Source organism: Homarus americanus, unplaced genomic scaffold (assembly GCF_018991925.1).
Source record: "Homarus americanus isolate GMGI-L3 unplaced genomic scaffold, GMGI_Hamer_2.0 scaffold12795, whole genome shotgun sequence".
Lineage (NCBI taxonomy): Eukaryota > Metazoa > Arthropoda > Malacostraca > Decapoda > Nephropidae > Homarus > Homarus americanus.
This window is the reverse complement of record NW_024752019.1, coordinates 1-24,957: the sequence shown is the minus strand read 5'-3', so window position 1 is coordinate 24,957 and position 24,957 is coordinate 1. Positions and strand designations below refer to the sequence as shown.

Genomic DNA, 24,957 nt, shown 5'->3' with positions numbered 1-24,957 from the left:
TAGGATTTGGGTTCATAAGGATTGGGGGTTCATAAGGCTCGGGGTTCACAAGTTGGGGTTCATAAGCAAGGGTTCCTGGTTGGATTCATAAGGTTGGGGTTCATAAGCTGGGGTTCACAAGGATTGGGGTTCATAAGGCTCAGGGTTCACAAGGATTGGGTTCATAAGGCTCGGAGTTCACTAGGATTTGGGTTCATAAGGATTGGGGGTTCATAAGGCTCGGGGTTCACAAGGATTGGGGGTTCATAAGGCGAGGGGTTCACTAGGATTTGGGTTCATTAGCCTCGGGGTTCATAAGGATTGGGGTTCATACACCAGGACTGAAGGCAATTATAAATGGCCCCAGACCTAATAAGCCTCAACTACACCATTAAGACTTGGGGTCTGTTATAATTGAGCCTCAAAATTGGGCCCCAGACCTAAAGCTCAAGTTAGGTTGGAGCCAATTATGAATGGGGCCCATTATGACACAGGAAACATTACTACAACAGGCCCAATACTTATTCATTCATAAACAGTGATTCTACTACTGCGACGGTGCCGTTTAGAGACACTGGTTACCGAGGGTGTAGGCCAAGGTGTGTAGGCCAATGAGGTGTAGGCAATGGGAATGTGAAGCAAGGGGTGTAGGCCAAGGGTGTGAAGCCAGAAGGTGTGTAAGCCAGGGGTGTGTAGGCCAAGGGTGTGTGGGCAAGAAGTGTACCAGGGGTGTGTAAGCCGAGGTGTGTGGCCAAGAGGTGTGTGAAGCCAAGGGATGTGTGAGCCAAGGTGTTTAGGCCAAGGGGGTGTGGCAAGCCAGAGTGTGTGAAGCCAAGGGGTGTGTGGTGCCAAAGGGGGGTGTTGAAGCCAAAGAGGTGTTTAAACCCAAGGGGTGTGAGCCAAGGGGGGTGTGTGAGCCAGGGGTGTGTAGTGCCAAGGGGTGTGTGAGCCAAGGAATTATGTGACCAGATTTATAGGTGAGAGTGTTGTAAGCCAAGGGGTGTGTAGAGCCAAGGGGTGTGTGTAGGCCAAGAGGTGTGTAGGCCAAGGGGTGTGTAGGCAGGGGTGTGTGAAGCCAAAAGTGTGTAAGCCAAGGGGTGTAAGCCAAAAAGGGGTGTGTAGGCCAGGGGTGTGGGACTAATTTCACTGTACAGAACCTTCATGTTTACCTCCCCCTCCCTTCACACCCACACATACGGATACTACACACATATGCAGACACACACACACACACACACACACACACACACACACACACACACACACACACACACACACACACACACACACACACACATTGAAGTCAACTGGCCCAATCCCTCGACTTTCCAGACCATAATATTACAATACATTAAGGATTTGGTTCCTTCAAGACTGTGTGGCCCTTTAGAACAAAGTTAGATTAGGTTAGGTTTGGGTCAATTAGGAGAAGACCCCATGAGGATAGGGGCCTATAATGACAGGGTCCAAGTGGCCGTCTCCCCAAGTCATCTGTATAACCCCAAAACACCTAACCTAACCCACCAAAACCTTAACCACTAGACACACAACCTAACCTAACCCACCAGACACCTAACCTAACCGCCACAAGACACCTAACCTAACCTAACCCACCAAGACACCTACCTAACCTAACCCACCAAGACACCTACCTAACCCTAACCCACCAAGACACCTAACCTAACCTAACCCACCAAGACACCTAACCTAACCTAACCCACCAAGACACCTAACCTAACCCACCAAGACACCTAACCTAACCCACAAGACACTACCTCCTAACCCACCAAGACACCCTAACCCACCAAGACACCTAACCTAACCTAACCTCACCCACCACAGTACTGGCTGTCTGGGGAAAAAAGACGACGGGCGAGCAGTTTGTGTTCCCCGACAGACAAGACAACACCCAGAAACTTTACACTTACACCCGGCTACACAACTTTACCTCCTCCCTCTTCTAACTACACAAGTTTAATGAATTTTGCACATGGTCGTGTTGGACGGAGACATTTTTAATACTACTTCAAACCCTTGGTGGTGGTGGGGTGGTGGGAAGGGGGGAGTGGGGAGGTGGTGTTGGGGTGGGTGGAGGTGGAGAGATTTGGTAGGGAGGAGGTTGAGGATGAGGGGGTTGGGGAGGTGGTGGTGGGGAAAGGGTGGAGTGGAGGGAAGAGATTGGTAGGGAGGAGGTTGACGGATGAAGGGCAGGGGGGTGGTAGGTGCTGGTAGGTTTTGATGGTTGATGTATAGTTAGGGTAATAGTGATGACAGAGTTAATTACTTACGTTAGAAAATAGTCAAAAAAAAAAAAACTGCTAAAATGTCTTCAAAAATAACACCAAGGTTGACCCATTACTATAAGCAGTCTCTCTAATTACAGATATAAACATACATTGACGAATCATGAAAACACCTGCCTCTCATTCACCACTAAAACACCGACTATATCTTCAGCAAACAACATTACCGGGTGTCATAAGACTGTGTGTGAGTATTTATGTCTACCTGTCAGGGTATGTACACATCAGTCCTCCACTCATCACGGTAACAGTAAACACGACATTGCAACGGAGGAGGAGGTGGTGGTAGAGGCAACGGAGGAGGAGGTGGTGGTGGTGGTAGAGGCAATGGGCAACGGAGGTGGTGGTGGTGGTGATGGTAGAGGCAACGGAGGTGGAGGAGGAGGTGGTGGTGGTGGTGGTAGAGGCAACGGAGGTGGAGGAGGAGGTGGTGGTGGTGGTAGGCAATGGAGGAAGGAGGTGGTGGTGGTAGAGCCAACGGAGGTGGAGGAGGAGGTGGTGGTGGTGGTAGAGGCAATGGAGGAAGGAGGTGGTGATGGTAGAGGCAACGGAGGTGGAGGAGGAGGAGGTGGTGGTGATGGTAGAGGCAATGGAGGAAGGAGGTGGTGGTGGTGGTAGAGGCAACGGAGGAAGGAGGTGGTGGTAGAAGCGACTGGGGAGAAGATGATATAGAGGCTACGGAGGCAGAAGGGGTGGTCAGTCACAGGAACACACCACGACACCCTAAATAAACAATTCTCCCACTGAGGCATCAACAGAGAATCATGAGCTATTCTGAGCAGTGAAGAAAGTGTACTGCCATTACCACTAGGAGGGAGAGACCATCAAGAACAATGTAAATAGCGTACACTAGCTACCAACCTTATCCGTGGGCATATTAACAGGTAAAAAACAACTTGCCTTTAGTTAAAAAAAAAAATCCGGGAAATGTAATGTTTTAGATATTTAACTTTTTTAATATAGGAGGAAAAGGTCCCGGCATCACGACAAAGTTCTCCTGTAACCAACACTAACAACAACTTGATGGATGCGTGTGTATGGTGGCAGGTAAGTTGGACACCGTAACCGCTAAAAATAAACATAGTGATACCTGACCTCTTTGTTAGATGTGACACCTTCATGATCGGCTATAAGGATTTTCACCTTTCTGGTTCTTCTAATATTGCATACACGTAAACAGTGGTCAGATGTAGTATAAATATGACAACAATTATAAATAAGCAGGTATGGCGTCTTTGATTCTGAAATACGAGGAGTTTTAAAGGGTGTTCTCCTGCATACGTCAATAGTAGTTGATTTGATACTTCCGATTAAATAGTTTGAAAATGTTTGTACAGTAATGTCATGTACTAACCCCTCCCTCCTCCTTCCATCACAGTTAAATCTTAAAACAAGCAAGTATTGACCTTTTAACCAAGACAAGTACTGTACATGCAAGTATATCGTCACCCTTGTGTAATTTAGGATTTATCACTGCTGTAATACAATTAAACTTTGTTGTAACATGTTTATTGCATAATTACGTTACGTTACATTAGCCTTTGATAGTGTTGGATAAGTCATGGGCCTTAACGCCCCATAAGACATTGACAGGACTCAGGCGCACATAAACCAAGACCGTGTATAAACAGATTCATGGATCCCTGACCATCTAACACTCCCTTTTTTTGTATTGAGACTAACAGTGTTCACCATCATCACACGCACTCCAATCATGCACAACGTGATAGCCTGGCGTACCCTGGCCTAGTGCTATCTATTACCAGAGAAGGGGAGGGGGGTGGGCACCGTCAGTATTCTCGGCTGTAAACGCCCCACCCTCTCCTCCACCACCACCAGGGAGAAACAAGGAAAATTCTATCAAGTAAGCTCCCAGGCCACTCCCATACACGGTGCTGACCCCCACCACCCACGCTTAAGGACTGAAATAAGAGGCGCCGACCAAGACCCCATCGGCTGTAATGACGACGGGTGGGTAGCTCTATAGTGCCCTCAAGATCCTTTGTAGCATGTTGAGTAGCTCTGTAAAGCCGCGGAGATGGTGTAACCTGAGCGTGATAAGAGGATGCGTGTGACAATTCCGTGGACGAGGGTAGGAGCAAGGAGAGTAAGGGTTATCCCCTCGGGCTAGATCGTCTTCACGCTCGCCCCTATCCACATAATAACAAATGACTTGAGACAAAGCCGTTACCGCTGGCGTCAACATGGACTGTATCATTATGGCTGCGACTGTATCATTATGGCAGCGCTGCATTCCCCGCTGTAACGCTACACCCCTACACACAAGAAGCTATGGTAATATCTCCATCAGAGCTAAAGTTAATGGTGGACATACGAACATACGCTTCATACTTCAACAAACCTTTCAGATCACTGGCACATACCCACGAACCGGGACAACCCGCGAACAGGGACAACCCAGAACAAGGGACAACCCACGAACCGGGACAACCGCGAACCAGGACAACGCGAACAGGACAACCCGAACCGGGACAACCCACGAACAGGGACCCGCGAACAGGGACAACCCACGAACCGGGACAACCCGCGAACCGGGACAACCCATGAACAGGGACAACCCCCAGAACCGGGACAACCCGCTGAACAGGGACAAGTAAAAATCAAGACTTATGACACACACACACACACTAAAGCTTAACCTGACGAAGACAATGGAGAAGACAACGAAGACGAGGACGATGAAAAGGTTAATTATGGTCCTTCATTCTCAACCACAACAGACGAGTCATTAACATTAATACTAGTTGAAAAAAATGGCATTATTAAGCCATACACTCCCATACTGTAACTACATCTGTCTGTCTGTCTGTCTGTCTGTCTATCTATCTATCTGCATGTCTGTCTATCTATCTGTCTATCTATCTATCTATCAATCTATCTATCTAGCTGTATGTCTATTTACCTATCAATAAGCATAAAATGGCACACATGCTAGAGATAAAATTAGCTCACTCATGTCGAGGAAACAAAGAGGTTGACTAAGAGAGATAAACAAGTATAAAAGATAACAGTGTGTGTGTGTGTGTGTGTGTTGTGTGTGTGTGTGTGTGTGTGTGTGTGTGTGTGTGTGTGATAACAAGATTACACACCAGCACACAAGTATAGAAATACATACATCCCCCCTTACAGGTGCTCTATGCACATTGGGAGGCCATGGCACACAGCATGACACTGGGGAGGCCATGGCACACAGCATGACTTGAGGGGCCATGGCACACAGCATGACACTGAGGGAGCCATGGCACACAGCATGACACTGAGGGAGGCCATGGCACACAGCATGACACTGAGGGAGGCCATGGCACACAGCATGACACTGAGGGGAGGCCATGGCACACAGCATGACACTGGGGAGGCCATGGCACAGCATGATGACATTGAGGGAGGCCATGGCACACAGCATGACACTGAGGGAGGCCATGGCACACAGCATGACAGTGGGGAGGCCATGGCACACAGCATGACACTGGGGAACCATGGCACACAGCATGATGACACTGACACTGGGGAGGCCATGGCACACAGCATGACACTGAGGAGGCCATGGCACACAGCATGACACTGAGGGAGGCCATGGCACACAGCATGACTGACAGGCCATGGCACACAGCGACACTGAGGAGGCCATGGCACACAGCATGTGAATGTGAGGGAGGCCATGGCACACAGCATGACACTGAGGGGCCATGGCACACAGCATGACAGTGAGGGAGGCCATGGCACACAGCATGACAGTGGGGAGGCCATGGCACACAGCATGATGACACTGAGGAAGCCATGGCACACAGCATGACACTGAGGGAGGCCATGGCACACAGCCTTGACACTGAGGGGCCATGGCCACAGCATGGCATTGACGGAGCCATGGCACACAGCATGACAGTGGGGAGGCCATTGGCACACAGCATGGCATTGAGACAGGCCATGGCACACAGCATGACAGTGAGGCCATTGGCACACAGCATAGCATTGAGACAGGCCATGGCACACAGCATGACAGTGAGGGAGGCCATTGGCACACAGCATGGCATTGAGACAGGCCATGGCACACAGCATGACAGTGAGGGAGGCCATTGGCACACAGCATGGCATTGAGACAGGCCATGGCACACAGCATGACAGTGAGGGAGGCCGTGGCGCACAGCATGACAGTGAGGGGGGCATGACAGTGAGGGGGGACATGACACGCGGCATGACAGTGAGGGAGGACATGACACGCGGCATGACAGTGAGGTAGCCTCGTCATAAGCGCTGCCGGAAATGAAGAGCGATGACCTTGGGCAGCATCCTGGCCGCCCATGTGAGGTCATCCTCCCAGCTGGCAACACTTAGTGCCACTGGTGCCCCTGGCTGGTAACACTCGCTGATATTTTTTAAGGTGGTAACACGGATACCCACTGAATTATTCATAAGGTGGTAACACTGATTTACTGAAGGTGGTGGTCGCAGGTGGTTACACTGACATACTACTTCTATCTTCTGACCACTTGTCAACTTAGATCCAGTCTTCACAGACCCCAACCTAACCTAACCATAGGGACTAATGCTGTTCCCAGAGCGATGTGAGAAAATTATACACGAGTGTACCATTTTAATTCCATTACTCATTTACAATTTTCATAAGGAACGAAATATTGCTAATGCTACAGCCAGAGAATAAACAAAAATATTTAAAGAACAATGATTAAGTGTTCGTAGTACGAAAAAAATAAGTAATTATTTCTCATCACTCATATGTTTATACAGCTTATGTTTATATCACAAGGTCTCATTCAATCAGCCCATTAGAGTAGGTGTCTGTTTTACAATACTGTACTCTGTTAATCTGTACAGAACGAGGAACCAGTTTAGAACAGGCCCTATTATTCATTCTCTTCGTGTAGGGAACATTCTGACAGATAGACAGATGTAAGACAGTGTGTGTGTGTAAATATTTTCAAGGTTTAGTAGCAAACATTACTCCTACTTGTCAGGGTCCTACACGCTGACATAAGGGCCACTCTCTCCCTCACTGGTGCCATCAGGGAAACCATCAAATATCCATTTTGTGAGGAAACTTGGGGATGGTGGTAAGAAATATTGGCCAGAAAATTTCTTCTTGGAATTAAAGTAATCACGTTACAGAAAGGCCAGCAGCCACGCTCTGATTAGTTGGGATGTATGACGTCATATTTCTAAAGTCGACCGCCAGCCAACCAAACCTGATCAACCCGTCACCTCCCCTAGGATGGTTAGGTTAGTTAAGGTCAGGGTATATCAAATCAGGTTATGCTAGGATAGGTTACGTGAGATTAGGCTGGCACAGAATAAGTTGAGACAGGGTAGGTCAGGTTAGGTTAGGACAGGGTAGGTCAGGTTAGGTCAAGTTAGTGCAAGTTAAGTTAGGTCAGGTTGTTTAAAGCTGGTATCTTAGAATTGTAAGAATATCTAATATATTAAAAAAAAAAAAGTCACGCCTTCAAATAATCATAGCCTGGCTGCCGGACACTCTGAAGCCTGAATAGCGGTACTTAATTATCTGTACTATACTGGTAACATGATCACCTGATGTTCCACACCCTGCCACGATATTAAACGAGAAAGCCAATCTTCTTGTTGACGAGGCTTACATCTTGGCTTACAATCAGGAAATTAATGTTAAGAGATTACTCGTACTTTGGTGGTCACATTCTCATGGGTTCGAGTATCAGATCCGGTGGTTGCCAATAGCTATAATAGATAGTTAAGTAACCTTCCTATTTAATATTTCAGTACCTTTAAGTTCAACAATATTTCCCACTCAGAAGAACAACAAGCCTCCTGTGAACAGTACAACATTCATACATATGTTAACGTTATACACACCACTGAATAGCATGAATAAATACTAACGTAGTGAGCCTGACCTATTCTAACATTCTAATCCAACATGAGCAGACTAAAAAAATCAGAGGTGGACACTGACCTGGTGCTCGGAATCACATAAGTTCTACGATGAATATATCTCATAACCTGAGATGAAATAATACGCCCGACTTTAACTTGTTCTACGGTACAAAAATAACGTCCAAAATAACGCAAAAAAAAAAAATAGGAAAACGTTACACTGAGACTCTACCTGACTTAGATACACTCAATTAGCACCAGTTAGGATATAAATTACGAAATAATCTTTTGGAAAACATCCTCAACCTTAACAAACCAAACAGTTGCCAAGTGAATGTATCTAGTTGAGGTACAGTATGTAGTCTCAGATGCTATTTTTGTACTTGAGCCTAAGTCTACTTGTTCTGTTATGAGGAACACCTTTATGAATGAACAATAACACTTCAATGAAATGTTATAAGAGAGCACCGGGCGTCACAATCAGCATGTGTAAACCTACTTCCCGGAAACCTGAAATGAATGAATATGGCCCAAATGAATCCGGGTGTTGACCAATTATATACTGTGAATGACAAGGTCAGACTTAAAAGCCTTTATAAAATGTAATTAAGCAAAGTTCATTCCTTATACTGTAATAGATTCTATACACATTTTTCTGCAAGTTGTAAAAAGTACTGTACGTACAATGGACACATTCCCTTATTCAGCAACAAAATCAGAGTTCTGTCTAATTTGCACACACACACATTCAGTAAAGTCGTCAAACTAGTTCACATTTGTGCAGGTAAATACTGTACTGTAAAAAAAAAGAGCAAATATTAAGTCGATTCAAACAAGGATAGTCGACATGAGCTGTTAAAAACTTCTTCTCAAAGGCAATAACCAAAATAAAATTCAGGGTCTTTGTTGAAAATTGTTTTATTTGGGAAGTCATTCAAATTTTCAGTTACATACAATGACAGACACCAGAACAGAGTGTGGGGTGAGGGAAAGGTGGCGGTAGCTACTACATATGATTACATCCCACTTGGACGATCGTCAGTTTTATGCAATTTAACGGAATGTAACGTGTAACCCGATCACTTAAAGAAAATGGTAAAAATCACATAAAACAGATGATTGTACAAGTGGCATGACACCCTACATATATATACCAGTGTAAGATATGAGCCCCAGACAACACCAGGACAGATACTACGTGTTACGACATATCCGTTTCAACACAAACGTGGTCCTGGCTGTTAACCCACTGTTGACACTAACAATTGGCGCTACGCACAATGAAGCTCGTGTGTATAAACTACAAAATATTAATATCCCCATGGATAGTGAACCAACAAATTAATATTTATAAATTTTTAAACCTAATCTACTCATTCACTGCCATATTCTTCTCCTCTGCTGCCACCAATCTCCTAGTTATCTACAGCACATCCTGTTTCATACAATGTCGTTAAATAAAAGTACCTTACAAGTATTAAAAAAAATCTAATATTTCCTTTATAGTCTTACTAAATAAAACAATGTGTCCATGCCAGGAACACAAGAAAACTTAAAAAGAGGTTCCTCACCTTCCCATTAAACTATTCTCAGTGATAATCAACTAACTACCGGTAGGTTAAGTGCCTTCCCCCCAACTGTGCCACTTGGAACTATGTTTCGTGTCCGGTCATGTGGTCAAAGTTTTCTAACCCAGCACTTGACCAGAACTATCATGGGAAACTGCTTCCAGAATCCTGACATACAGTACTGTACAGAGTTCACCACTTCAATCAGATAACAGAAAAAAAGAAAAAGAAAAAATAGAGAGAAACTCATGTTTATAAGAGCAACTTCAAATTCTTTATTTTGACAAAAAAATAAAAATATAGAATTCAATATATATAACATAATTAGATCTTATCATTTCAAGACAACATGGAAAACCTATAGAACATTTGTGTCAGATACTCTGATCAACAGTGACCTGAACAAGGTAGTTATACAGCTAATCATGACTGGATGGACCTATGTTCAAAACAAAGCTATAAGCCAATGGTGATACTCTCCATTGTACTTGTTTTGTTTAGACAAAAGCATATATATGCACTGATATCCCTTTCCATAATACATTGTTTCAATCTTATCTGTCAAACCTCAGTCCATTACAAGGTTTTCCTCAAGAGTGAGAAGGCAGAGATAGCATCCTGATTGCTCTTAACACTAGCTATAAGGTTTGTATACCCTCTATATCCTAATTTAATACTGCACAGCTAAGCACAAAACATTTATGATTCCATTAACACTAATAAGCAGAAATGACAGAAATTAAATACTCAAGATGAACACCACACCGTACATGAAAAATACTAAAAGGAATGGTTTCTTAACTAAAATAATCCCATTCTCAAATGAGGTAAGGAAGGGTGGTTAATAAGGTATATTGTACAGTATACTGTATGCATACTAACTTTCATGATATATGGTACAGTATTAAAAAAAGTCAGCTCCTCAGTATTTTGTATTTTCTTTTCTTTTTGGTGCCTGTGGACGAACTTATACTGGACACCAGCTTAACCCTATAACTGTAAAAAATTCAGTAGAGTGGTCCCACTATAGATATGCAGCAAGTGATACCTTTATAGACTGTGACCCATAGGCCTCTAGGTCCCCTTTGACCACCCCTGAACTCCTAGTTCCACTTCAGTACACACACTGTTGTCATGGAGGAAGTATGTACTATGTTCGTCTCCATCTCCTTGTGACCTGGACCATCCAAATCGTGCAGTACAGGAGCCTTTCACTACGGTTAAACCAAACTAGATTAGTGAATTATTCCCTGATCCCATTAGTATGCATATCTTTATTTGTGTATGATGTACAGTACAATTTTATTTAAGAACTTAAATTTTTAATACAATTGCACATACCATGTACAGTACTGTACTACAACAAACTTTCCTCAAACTGTAACCGAAGGGTTAACTGGCAACAACTAGGTCAAAAGAAGAGACACCCTCTAGTGGCCAATTCACAGACTTCCATGTTCAAGAAGTAATGTTGGTGTACTTTTCTGAATGGAACCAACTTTCCAGGTAATAGGTGTCCGGATACCATGTTGAATGTAAAAAATAACTAACCCTACCAGTAATAGCTGCCAAATGCTGTACAATCTAATAGCAGCTTAGTTTCATCTACTAGTAACTAACAGGAGCTTAATACTTTTGCCCACACCCAAGAGACTCTTTGAAGGATGAACATCAGGGAAGCACTTTGAAGAAATGCCAAAATGTTAATTCCCCTAAGGTCATGTGTACAGCCTACAAAAAAATTTCTGCACCCCTTGGTGTGATGCCTTTTGCAACGATCACTGATTGAGGCCGTGTTCATTTGGTAAGGTTGGTACTTATGATAGTGTGATGCATTGTGTAACCAATACAATATATTCCATATATCAAGTACTGTACAGGATAGATATTACACAGAAATTAACAGGAATATACATAAAACCCGTATTGTTCAGAATGCTTGGTCAGGTGTGTCATATTGTATAACACCATAAAGGTCCAGAATTGTTTTTGATGAGTATACAATACCTGATGGGGTATCTCAGACCTAAAGGAGGTACAAATATGAGGTTTATGTTTTATTTGCGTAACAGTAACTCCCTCAGGCAGCCAAAACCGATCTACCCTATCAATTTGCCCTTGATCGAATAGTAAAACTGTTAAAAGTTTCTCATAGACTAGAAAGTAGGTAGAAAGCTCAGTGGAAGTTAACACAACTGAAAACTCTATCAAGCTGAAACTCTAACCCTGAAAAAGTCTATGGAAGTAATACAATGTCTCTCCTCTTAGTGACCACAACACTCCTGAAGACCACAGCTCAAACAAAAGTAAATTAGAGAAGAAAATACTGTCAGCATAGTTATCATAATGGTCAAATAGGAAGCAGCCTCCTATTAGGTAATGCCTCTTGCCACCACACCATACTGTAGATTATAACTTTTTACAAATACTCAGTCTACCACAATGACAAACTACCTTCATAAAAAAGTTACTAGCTCTCTGATATACCAGACCAAAGGGGGAGTTCTCCTGCAGAAGCACATACTAAAAACATTACCCGATGACAGAACATTACATATCATGGTAGTCCTGTACCCAAGTCTGATGGATCTTCCCCCAGGTCCCAGGTCACCATTCCCTTACTTACACGTACACCACAAGAGATAACAAAACTGGCATGTATGTATGTATGTATGTATGTATGTATGCATGTATGTATATGTACATATGAAATGCTATGCTATCCCACCAGGTTTGGATTTCAAGCATTAAAGCAAACATTTTGATGAAATTTCATTAAAAATAAACTATTGGGTTATTGTACAGATATATACTTAACACACATATATTATTTTTGTTGCCTCACTCCAGTAAGACCTGCCCACTATATATTCTTTACACAATGTTCTCTCTCTCACTCTACCCAACATACATATATTATTTCTTCTTATGACTTACTTTATAAATTCCAAAAGCAGATGAAGTACTTTAAATACAAAATTTACAAAATAATTATTATATCAACCTTAATTTTACCAGAACAATGATTTATGTACAGTAGTTTACAAGAAATACATTACTACATTACCATTTAAAGATAATTTTTTTTTTTTTTTCTGTAATAACTCGCACCTACACAGTCTATGAAACACTCATTATGTTAATTCTATTGGTTACACTACACAGTGGACGAACCACCAGACCTGACATCTGATGCCTGCAAGACAATGGCACCTGCTGACCAAGCCATTATACGAGTAGCAATCCTTCACTACACTTAATTCCATAACATATAGGGCTCTATTATAGTATAACACATCTAATAAAGTCAATTTACACCAAGCAGCATTAAAGTTAATTTCTTTACCTCAGGAAATGGGCGGGGATCTGATCAACTTACCTTGCAAGTGGTCCTGATCTTCGCTTTTGAGCTTAATATCTTCTCCACCACTTGAAAGTTGCCACTCCGAGCAGCTTCCAGTAAATCGGCGTCCTTACCCATTTTAGTTTATTATCTACAACACATATCTGAGTTATTTATGGAGTATATACACTGTAATCCGTCAAAAGCATTGATCAACAGCAGCCATCACTGACAACTGATCCTGCTGCCATCTAGGGGTAGGCGACATTATGTTTTGATATCTACCAAGACATCTACACAATGACTTTTAATGTATTATGAACTTATTTACAATTACTTTTAAATAATTATAATATCCTACAGATTAATACTTTATCATAACTTACAAACTATGTTAATATTTGAGTAACTATCACTTTTATTAATATATTATGGTATTGTTGAAGATATCTTATGGTATACTAGTGAGCGCCCCTGGTAGTGTTGTCAGCTGATCATGGATGTAAACAGACGCAGTATCAGTCACCACTTACTAGACAATGTTCACAAATTCTCTTAATTGTCCTCTTACCATGTAGCTATGAATCATCGAGGAAGATATTTGAATTATTGGATTTGTTTGTGCCTCGTGTGTTGTGTTTGTGATGTTACTTTGAGTGAAAATGTAACTGTGGTGAAGGAGCCAGATGAAGGAGCCAACCAGACCGCCTTCACAAACCTTGGACTAAAATATAAAACAAATGTAGATAATAATACAACTATATGTGAAAATAAGACCGGTAAGTCTGTCTCCTTATTAATAATGATGTATTAGATAAACGAAATGTCTAGTCGAAATGCCTTTTATCTCATGGGTGGAAGTGAGAATATCAGCCTATAGTAATGTAGCCTAATTATCTTTCTAATTTTAAGTTAAGGTTATTAAGTTTGACCTGGTAAGTTAGGTTTATGTGATCTTTCATAAATGATCTAATTATGTTGTCTCACTGATCAGAAAATTGTGAATATTATTTGTGTACTGTTATAGCCTTACATATTTAGCTTGAATCTTAGTAGCATGAGGGTAAAGGTTTGTTTTATTATTTGGGTATTTTAGGATTTTAAGGTTTGGTTAGGTTAGGTTGAAATTATGGTTTTCCTGTGTTTTTTTTATGTGGTTTGAATGACTCTCAAATATGACTAAAACAATAATTTTACCGTTTTATGCCCAACCTGTTTTTTTTATTATTAAAATGTTTATTTAATGAGATATGACCACAACAATGATTCCTTCTACACTTGGCAGGTCTTTGAAGATGAGGGAAAATGCAGGGTTGAAATAATATATAAACGATAGATCATAGAACCTTTGGTAAAATTATCGTTTCGGTCATCCACCTATTTGGAACCTAACCTAACCTAACCAGTGAAGATCAGTCACAGCACTGCTTCTTAAATGCAACGAAACCTAAAATTTGCTGGATAACCGAAACGATAATAATACCTAGCTCCGAACCTTTCTTGGGGAGTGCCTATGTCTTACAGGTGTGTTGATCTTCACAATACTGACAGTCTGAATCACACCGACACTTAACTGAAGAAGGGAGAACACCACAAACCCTGAAAATAACAACAGCTGCGGCTTCATTCTCAAATATTTGCTGAAAATAATTTCCGCTGATCGCCTGAGTAATATGTAAACAATGTATTTCCCCGCAATGAAGTGAGATAGAAAAGTCATAATACATGTAACTCGTAAACCAGAATTAACCAACAGAAATGCTCTAAAGTTTTTTCTTCTATCTCCATGTAAGAATCAGTATAGAGTTCTGTGGATGGCAACAACTGAATATTAAGGAGGATAACAACTTTAAAATTTAATATTTTTTTTATTTAGCCGGAATGTAAATTTACAGTGACTACATATTGACATTTTTTATTTGTCATAGATAAGATGAGCCAACATAACCTATATACCCTATCTATATTATTTTAGGTTAGGTTTGGCAGGTTTATTTACGTATGAGGTAGGTATGGTTAGGTAAGGTACTGTACGGAAATACCGTTGGAAACCATTAACAAAATTACATAAATTACAATTCATACACTTTTTTTTTTAGATATAAGTACAGTTCAATATTCTAGTGATAAAAAAAGAGTCAATTGATTGTTTCAGTCATTCACCTATTTGAAACAAAGAATCGTTCAAAACACATCAAAACGATCGGAAAACAATTTCAACCTAACGTAACCCGACGTAATCTAACCTAAACCTAATCTCGCTGGATAACTGAATGAATAATAATAAAAAAAAGTCTTGTCCTGTAATATAAAAAAAATCCTGAAGATTACACAAGGAAGTCAATTATGAAATACTGTACATAATAAATAATTTGACAAAGCTTTGTTCAGAATGTTACTGATTATTTTTATGAATGTTCCAGTACCGGTATTTGTTTATTGATGTAAATTTTTACAGATTTTTCTTTATACAGTACTACACTATATAAGGTACCAGATACAGTACAGTACAGTATTACACAAATGGCAGTCCTTGTCATTTTATAGGATTTTCAAAATACCTGTATAAGAAAGTATAATATTTACCTTTAATGTAAAATTTCTTAAAGTTCCTGATTAACCTCATCACTACGGGGAAGCCACTTTTAATTTTTGTTTGGCTAACACCAGACGATTTTATTCAGCACAGAGGCAACCCCCAGACGCAAGGGGTTAGTAGATTATCTTCACTAACTCCATCGCTACGGGGACGCCACTTTAATTTTTATTTTCTAATTCCAAAAGATTTTATTCACAACTGGTTAAGCCCCAAAAGAAAATTTTTATTTGAACTTTATCTTCAAAACCGTATCTAGACCTTTCAAATCAGAAAGAGTCATAAAAGAAGCAAATTTTTTTCAGAAAGCCTTGAACTAAGCAGGGAACACAATTTTCTATCAATTCATCACTTGCTAAGGTGAATTTGATTTGGACTATAAAAGAACCTCAAGATTTAAATCTAAATGTTTACAAGTTTACCGAAAGACACAAATGGTAAACACTGCTCTTTTTTTTTTGTCTACGCTGGCCATTAAATCATACTGTACTGTACATATTTGAATATTACTGTACTAAACTCTGAACAGGAACTCAATAAACTTAAGTTATTCCTCTCAAGCTAAAGCCTCCAAGAGATATTTACTTCAGTTAATAACTAAGCTAATTAAATCCTCTCAAGTACAGTGCATGGCCAGAGAACATGATTTAATGGGTAACACTTTGTCAGAAAATTTTCCAAGAGGAATGTTTATCAAACCCATTTTGGGACAAGGAGCATTTCCTACAGCCAAAGTTTTTGTTTCAAGGTGATTTAAGGAAGAACTCTCATACAAAGACTGGAAATTTGTAAGATTATTTCTCTTCTACTTATAAGAAGTAATGCTCCCTGTATCCCATTCCTCGATGGTTGAGAATCATGCATGACACTTGTTGATGGTCATAAAGAAGGATATTTTGTAAGATTTTACTTTCTTTAACCCTTAAGTATGATGACCTCTCCCCCTGAATACTGTACAATGTTTCTATACAGTACTTGAGGGAACAGGTTATTATATTCCAAGGGCTTTGATATCATATTCAAGTTACCATACTCAAGTGATTTAATTTTTTTGTATGTGCCATTATGAAAGGGGTTGTGTTGGGTTGTATTCAAGGAGTTAAGACAGTCAATTTCTCAGACAGAATTGCTGCCTCTCTCTCAACATATATTTTTCTTTCCTTTTGCAGGTAAATTAAAAGCTCAGCACAAAGTGTATTCGATGAGAAACAACACCCATAAAATCATCGCCATCTGTAGGAACACCACCATCGCTGTCAACATAACAGATATTGATAGAGAGAGTGTCAGTTTTCTCATTGTCCAGGCCCACTCTCAGAATCGATATCTTATTCTTAGTAATAAATTGTAAGTAAAGATATCGTGCAGTTATTTGAACAAGTTTAGAATAATATTACTCTTACAACAAGGTAATGAGGAACTGACTTACTGAGATATCTTTCTCTGTGTGTGTGTGTGTGTGTGTGTGTGTGTGTGTGTGTGTGTGTGTGTGTGTGTGTGTGTGTGTGTGTGTGTGTGTGTGTGTGTGTGTGTGTGTGTGTGTGTGTGTGTGTGTGTGTGTGTGTGCCAGCTCCTGTCTGTGGGAGTACAGATAAGTGTATAAATGTGCATGTGGATGTTTGTAATGGAAACAGTGGTTAAGTTGTAACATAATATACTGAACACTACTATTCTGTAATTTTATTCATGAAACATGACTTGTAGAGCATAGACATCTGATCATGACCTGAAGTGCACTATACTGTAGACAGTACTTAAGTTATCATAAGCTCTAAATAAAGTAAAAAAAATCACAAAGATAAAAGATAAGAGAAGATATAGAAGGGAATGATGATATACTGTTCTGCATTATATATAATTTTAATGATGTAAATGTGAAGGAACAATAGAAGATACTGTAACAAGTCAGGGGTAGGACATGTCAAGCAGTGTGTGTATGATGGTCTTACCTGTAGAAGATGTGAAGGTCGTCAAGATTAAAACAAAATTCATAGGAAAATTGTAAAGTATAGATTTATATCTATAAAAAAAGATCTTTTTTTTTTCATACAAAAGTATAATACCATACATGTACAGTAGAGGTATCATCCTGGTTCTTTGTAGTTTTCTGTAATCTTATGGTGTCAGTCTGTTTATCTTGTTTATTTTTTAAGTGAAGTACAGTACAGTACTGTAATGTGTATGTACTGTACTGTATACATGGTTGAAAAATACTGTTTATTAGTGGCATAAGAAGCTAGGTTTTAATAATTGTAAACATGAAATTAGTTAGAGGGTTTCAACACATTTTGTTGAGTGAAAGAACTAAATGTGAGAAACTGTATCACATTGCTATGGATGTAAGAAGTAAACTTTTGACAGATAAAATTGTGAGTGTACACTGTATACAAGTGCATGTGGAGGACGTGTACAGGATATCCACTCTCCTGTTACTTCATACACTTCTCTTGCAACACTCCACCACCAACCCCCTTTCGTTTCTGTATTGTACCTCTTGATCCACACCAAACAAATGTAGGAGAGGAATAAAGATATAGAATAGAAGCGAAAAGTACTGTACTGTTATATACCATTTTGCTCACCAATCTTCATGTGATAGCTAAAGTGTTAAACAGAAACCAACACATAATTGAGAAAACATAGGTGGCGTGGATGATAATACTGAATTGACCTACCGACTTATCTTATCATTGATAACACATACAAAGTGATTTAGAAATAATATGTTAGTGATTACTATTGTTTGTCAGTGACCTGCATTGTTGATCTTGACACTTAGGTTATTGAGTATGCTAGATACTGGTAATGAACTTGCAGTACAGTGGTGTCAACTGTAGATGAATTAGATTAAAGAACAGTAGCATTGTAAACCTGTAAATGACCTACCCTGTAGATGTTAATAAGTTCTATACAGGATTTTCCACTTCTATATCAACTAGTTATTTACTTTACTGTATAATAGTAGCCATGCTAATTGCAATGATATCATTTATTTCAGTCTCATAAAAGACCAGAATTGGTTAAAAAAAATTACAGTACAGTGTAAACAAGGATTCACAGAAGATTTAATAAAACAGTTAAAATGTTATGTTTCAGAAAGCATGAACCAGGCTGTTATGTCAATAGCACTAGTCCAGGACTGAAGGTGGATGTTGATGACAGTCACGCATCAAAAAATGAAACATCGTGTTCCTCACCAACAATCACAATAAAGATATTACAGTCTTGTTCATGGGTGAATTACACCAATGAGGGTAAGTTAATTCCCAGTGCTTTATGGTCTGTGTTGATGCTGTGGGGGGATATTCAACTCTCATTGGAAAAAGTGCATAAAGAAGACAGTATTCAGTCAGAGTTAAACGAACACAAGTTTACCGCACCAGAGTTGAACACAGAGTAAAGGGACGGTCGAGGGGAGTAATGTAGAGAAAAGATACTGCATGTGGGAGTATAATGGGAGTAGTTAACAAGTTTGGTTCAGAGAGAGTGAGCAGAAGGGGTGAAGAACAAAGTAAAGGGGAGTTTAAGAGCAATGACACATACAGTGAAAAGTTTGGGAAAGAGGGTGAGTGTTAACAGGCGGTAAGTAAGGTGAAGGGGAAACTGTCGGAGAAAAAGTTGAAAACAAAAACGAAAAAAAGCATAGATAAAGGGATATTATACTGTATGTAGAATGATGGAGGATAAATTTTGGACACAGGGCGAGGGGAGACTTTTTACAACTGGTTTGGAGATGCATTGGAAAAGGAGCAAGAGGAGATTGGAGAGGGTGAGAGGAGTGTGATGTGGGAGGAAAGTTAAGACAGGAGGTTGGCTGGTGAGGAAGGTTAATTGGTAAGGTAAGATGGTTAGTGAGACAGATTAGTAGGTGAGGAAAGGTAGTTGGAGAATAGATGGTGAAGGGGGTGAGAGTGGAAGAGAGTGATGTTACAAGTTTGAAAAGGTAAATTGAATAAGATTAAAGAGTGTGGGAGTCGTGTTGGATAGCGAAGGATACCCGGTTTCTAGGAAGAGGGTGAGAATTTGCAGCCCTTTCTCTCTCATCTCACCAAATACAAAAACAGAGTAACCTGTCTTCCATAATGCATTTAATCCTCCTCCATCCATCATGGATGTAGTAATTAATTTTGATTTCACCATCATTGTACAGATACATCGAAGTCTTTATCTTATTTATTAACTCTTTGACTGTGGTATGATGAGGACAGTCTGGTGGTGATTACACAGACCACAGAGATTTTTTATTTTTTATTTATTTATCTATTTTTTTTTGTGTGTTGGTGATTAGACATTCTTTCACATATCCTTTTTTTTTTATTGTGGTGATGGTGAGAGCCCCAGACCCTGTTAGTTGATATGTTGTGTAGCTTCTTGTGAGTCTGTGTAACGAGGGTATTGGTTCTACAGTACACAGATGTTCCTCTTTATCTGTACTTTGTTAAGCCTCCATTTTTGTGGGGTTGGTTGCACAGGAGGTGTTAGCACCACTTCCATAAGGCTCTGTGGTAATCGGAAAAACTAATATCTTGAGCTTTTGCGCTGCATTGGCATTAAAGATAGTGGAAATTTTTTATTACAATTGGTGTCACTGATGCTGAATAAATAATTATAATAAATCACTCATCAGCGATTCATTCAGCTTATTTATTGGCTAGCTATGGATGCGTCACTTGGCTCCAGCCCTTTGGTTCTCTTGTCGACTGCGAAAGCGCAAAGGGATCAAGATAATATATTTTTATTAATGCCTGATTTTGTGTGACTTTTTTTACTGTTATTTCCTGAACTTTGCACTCCTAAGTATTTTATATTTTACTTACAATGCAATCTTGACTTTCCATTGACAGAAAAATCTCACAAATTTGACCATTTTCATTAATTTTTATGTTATATATTTATGCCCAAAATTAATTTAATTTCTTCCCATAAATTTTGATCTGAAAAACGATCTCATGATAATGCTTATGTATTTTGGCCACATGACCAAAGGGGCAGACCCAAGTAAAAAAAAAAAGTTGCCAACTATGATTTTCACTGACCCGGGATGGTGCTACCTCTCCTATGTACCCTTGGGTTTCTCGGGTCTTCCATTCCCAGTTGTCCGTCCTGTTGGATAGGAAGTGATGGGAAAGACATGACAGTACTGTAGTAAGATCAGCTGGATTTGTACATTGATAATAACTAGTAATACTTACCGTAGTTGTTATCAGTGCAGAGAATCATTTGATATCACCATTTATCAGTGCAGAGAATCATTTGATATCACTGTTATCATCCTTTCCCAACACCTTTATCTTGCTGTTGCTTTTTCTAAGTTCTATTTTCCACTTTGTTGTTTACATGGGTCAGGAATGAGCTGTGTGTGATGATGGTAAGTTTTTAGCTGTGTTCTGTCAAGTAGGAATGTTTGAGTACTAAGCTGTAGGGTGCTTAATCAAGCTTTTTTATAACAACTATTTACTGGTTATGTCAGCCAAGGATTATTTTGAAGTTTGCGTTGTTAGTTTGTATTTGAGGTGTTTTCCTGTTTATTTTATCAGTAAATAAAGTAATGAACTGTGTGATAAAGTATCTGTATTTTATTTAAAAGACAATCTATTTATTAGAAATAATTTAAGAATCATTACCTGAGCTGCTCATTGTACAGTACTACTCACACAAACACCAACTATATTCAGGTGTATTGTCTTGCTTCAGAGCCAATCCCAGGTAACTATAAGGCGCTAACAACCTCACTCAGCCTTACCTAACCATGGAGCCCAACCTACTAACAACAAAAGTCACCTACCGCGCTGCCTCCTACCCTGACTCAGAATCAAGTCCTGCTGAAGGACAGCTCAAATATGAGACTTATCTTGCCTACATGTAAAGAGAAAGACCTGAGTGAGAACAAGTACTGGAACATGCTGATTGCCACAAGTACTCTTAAAGGCCTCAGAGAAAATGCCAAATGTGTAAGTGGACTTTTAGCTTTTTTTTTAAATTTTATATATTGTATTTTTCAAAGTGTATACCTGTACTGCTTATATTGTACAAATCTGAAAAAAGTAAAACATGTTTTTCAGCATTAGGTCTCAGAACATGAAAATTTAGTTATACAGTACCCCTGTACTGTAATGTTTTGAATGCAGGTCATCAGATATAGTTGATGGTTCATGTTGTTGTGATTCATTTTATCTTTTGTACTGTTGAACTGCTGATGTACTGTACTTGTTGCTGTAGGATGAATCAAAATTTACAAATACTGTATGTTTCATGTTCACACAGGTGGTGGAGGCAAAAAATAATAATACAGCAGAACAGCTGAGTCATTGGTTTGTGTCTTACTCTGGGGTCGGGGCGGTGATCACCGTGGTTGTGTCGTACAATAACTCTCATGGTACTCTCTACTCATCTACTGTTTCCTATGGTTGTGATTTTATTGAAGCAGAAGAGTACAGATGTACAAAACTTGGTAAGTTACTGATGGAATTTTTGTTTTATAAAGGAATCTGAATATTGTTTTCCAAGGAGAAATAAGCTGGGGTGTCTAATTTTCTGGTGATACAAACAGTTTCTGATATTTATTTAAAACAGGTGATGTTTTAACAACTAGTCTTACCTAAACTTTTATCAAACATGAACTTCAGTATTAGGGGTAAAATAAGATCTTCAAAGTCTTGGGCATTACAGTAGATGGGCTTCAGTCAATGTTCAATGTGTTACAGGTATATATGTTCACTGTTAATATGATTCAAATAAAATTTACTGCACCTCAAGTTATGGGCAAGATTTAGTTACTTTATAATCAAAAGTTAGTTTTATGCTGAATACAATATTCTGTGTGTCGTTATGGCTCACTACTACAAAATATATCTGCTTTTTTTTTATTCTTTGATTATCTTGATGTTTGTGTTTGGTACCAACAGTAACTCCAATGGCAAAATTTTTCTGTGCCTCACTGTTATTCATTGGAGGGATCCTGCTCTTCCTGGGTCACCGTTGGCTCAACTTTACCATGTTCATCGCCGGCTTCCTCTTCTTTTGGTGTGTTTTCTTTCTCCCTTTTGCTCAAGTTAATAGGAACAACATCATTGGTGAGTTTCATAAACATACTGTATACCTATAATGTATATATGAAACCTTTTCATTTAGGTCTAAAGTAGGATAGCAAGGAATCCTTCAGGGCTGGGGGCAAGGGGGTCCTCCTCCAGTGGGGGCAGATGTAGTGGCTAAAGTTTTATGAAACCAATAAAGTACCATCCTTTTCTAAATGGAAATAAACAGTGGGTATACTTGCCATTGACAGGCATAAGTGTTGTTAACTTTAGAATATATTTTTAATGAAACTGGATAAATTGACGACTCAACTAGAAATGTAGAAGACAGTTTAATCACCAGCGGGTGGAAAAAATAGGAAGGCTGTGTACAGTTATATATGCTGGTATAACAAGTCCATACATTTTCTTAAGTAGTGTCGCTCATCATAAGAATTAATTACTGGATTACCAATTGGTATTTTGTATTCCGTAAGTAGTTTCAAAGTGCAGTATATTCAGTTTTTGTCATTATAATGCATTAAAAAAAATTATCTAGAGAGACTGAGAGTATAACTGATTATGTTATTATGTGTACTGAGCTGGACTACATTTCAGGACTAGAGTGGGGCACTTTAATTGGTGCTGTAGCTGGTGGAATAGTGTGGCTTATAGGGTGGCACAAGTTCCAGCGACCTTTCCACTCATCTTTGTTGATCATTGTTATGACCGTGATATTTGTGGGTATGGTGGTCACATACTTCCTCAGATGTAAGTGCAGTATTATAATATATATTTTATTTTATATTATTACTTCTATATATACCTGAAACTATGCTTCTTTTATTTGTTGTTCTGTTTACATATAATTCAGAGTTTATTTAATATTGTAATGTAGTTTCTCTTGTTATATGTGTTAGTGACATGTAGTATTCTTGGGTTCAAACTTTTTTTTTACTTTTTCCAGACGCCATTGCTCCAAAGACCACAAACCTTGCAGCGTTTGTGGTGTTCCCAGTCTTCTTTGCTATCGTCATCATTGCCTACTCCATTGTTGATATCAAAAAGGTATTTTACCATTGTATGTACAGTACAATACAGCACAGTACAATACAGCACAGTACAATACAGTACAGTACAATACAGCACAGTACAATACAGCACAGTACAATACAGCACAGTACAATACAGCACAGTACAATACAGCACAGTACAATACGGCACAGTACAATACAGCACAGTACAATACAGTACAGTACATATTTTATGCAGAGTAATACTTAATCAGTCATATTGTATTGTACAGTACTTGAAATATTACTGGGGGGTTTAGGTTAGGTTAAGTTAACATTAGGGTGCTTAATTAACCACCTGGTGAAATAAGCTGGGGTGCCTAATCTTCATGAGATCCAAATTATCTCTTCACTTACCTGTAGTTTAAAAATTATTGAATTTTCTCAAGCATAATCCCGGGTCATCATGGGTTAGTTTGTATTACTCTGGCCTTCAAACCAATAAGACACTGATTCTATTCTGTGGCTACCAGACATTTAATGCCATTGGATAAGCTAACCCTTATTTACCTGGAGATACTAATTCATATTATGGGAAATAGTATAAAGACTGGAAATGCACACTAAAATATATCCATTGTTTGATAACCTTGTACAATAATTTGTTGTAAATGAGGTCAAAGATTACATAATTTCCTTTCATTTTTCTCTTTTTTTTACAGGTTCATATATTCTCCTGTGCATTACTGGGGTCCTATGCATTTACGGTTCCCTTTGCATTTTATTTTGGATCGTCTCTGACATATATAGTGATAAATGTCATCGGACTCATGACTGTTATGGACTACTCAGAGGCCGTGGGATACCCCCCCTTTCAAGTCTGTGGTGAGTATTCGAGAAGTTTTTTGTCTGTCTGTCTGTCTGTCTGTCTGTCTGTCTGTCTGTCTGTCTGTCTGTCTGTCTGTCTGTCTGTCTGTCTGTCTGTCTGTCTGTCTGTCTGTCTGTCTGTCTGTCTATCTATCTATCTATCTATCTATCTATCTATCTATCTATCTATCTATCTATCTATCTATCTATCCATCCATCCATCCATAAAACACGGGCACCATTAGAGAAGGTAAAGTCATCATGCATACAGAGTTCAGTGATCAGGTAAACAGAATATATCCTTCCTCTTTCATAGCAATTTCTAGCCATACAACTGGAGGATGTCATGACACTGTATATCTTGTTCTGTAGGTGATTAAGTCATGGTG

General features: G+C 39.5%; 1 protein-coding gene and 1 long non-coding RNA gene across 2 annotated transcripts in view; one reads left to right on the top strand and one right to left on the bottom strand.

Annotated features, from left to right (window-relative positions):
* LOC121854919 overlaps positions 1-13,329 on the bottom strand; it is a 41,278-nt gene extending 27,949 nt beyond the window's left edge. The window contains exon 1 of the long non-coding RNA XR_006086666.1: positions 13,116-13,329. This is a non-coding gene — a long non-coding RNA (uncharacterized LOC121854919). The remainder of the gene's footprint in view (positions 1-13,115) is intronic.
* A 228-nt stretch (positions 13,330-13,557) lies between these two features.
* Positions 13,558-24,586, top strand: LOC121854920 (transmembrane 7 superfamily member 3-like; the record flags this gene model as incomplete). The annotated part of the gene is given in 9 exon segments (XM_042349730.1): positions 13,558-13,858; positions 16,845-17,022; positions 18,772-18,929; positions 21,370-21,626; positions 21,940-22,126; positions 22,581-22,748; positions 23,307-23,459; positions 23,656-23,756; positions 24,424-24,586. Coding segments are annotated over 6 exon segments (883 nt in total), but the record flags the coding sequence as incomplete, so codon positions are not given.
* Between the last annotated feature and the right edge of the window lie 371 nt (positions 24,587-24,957).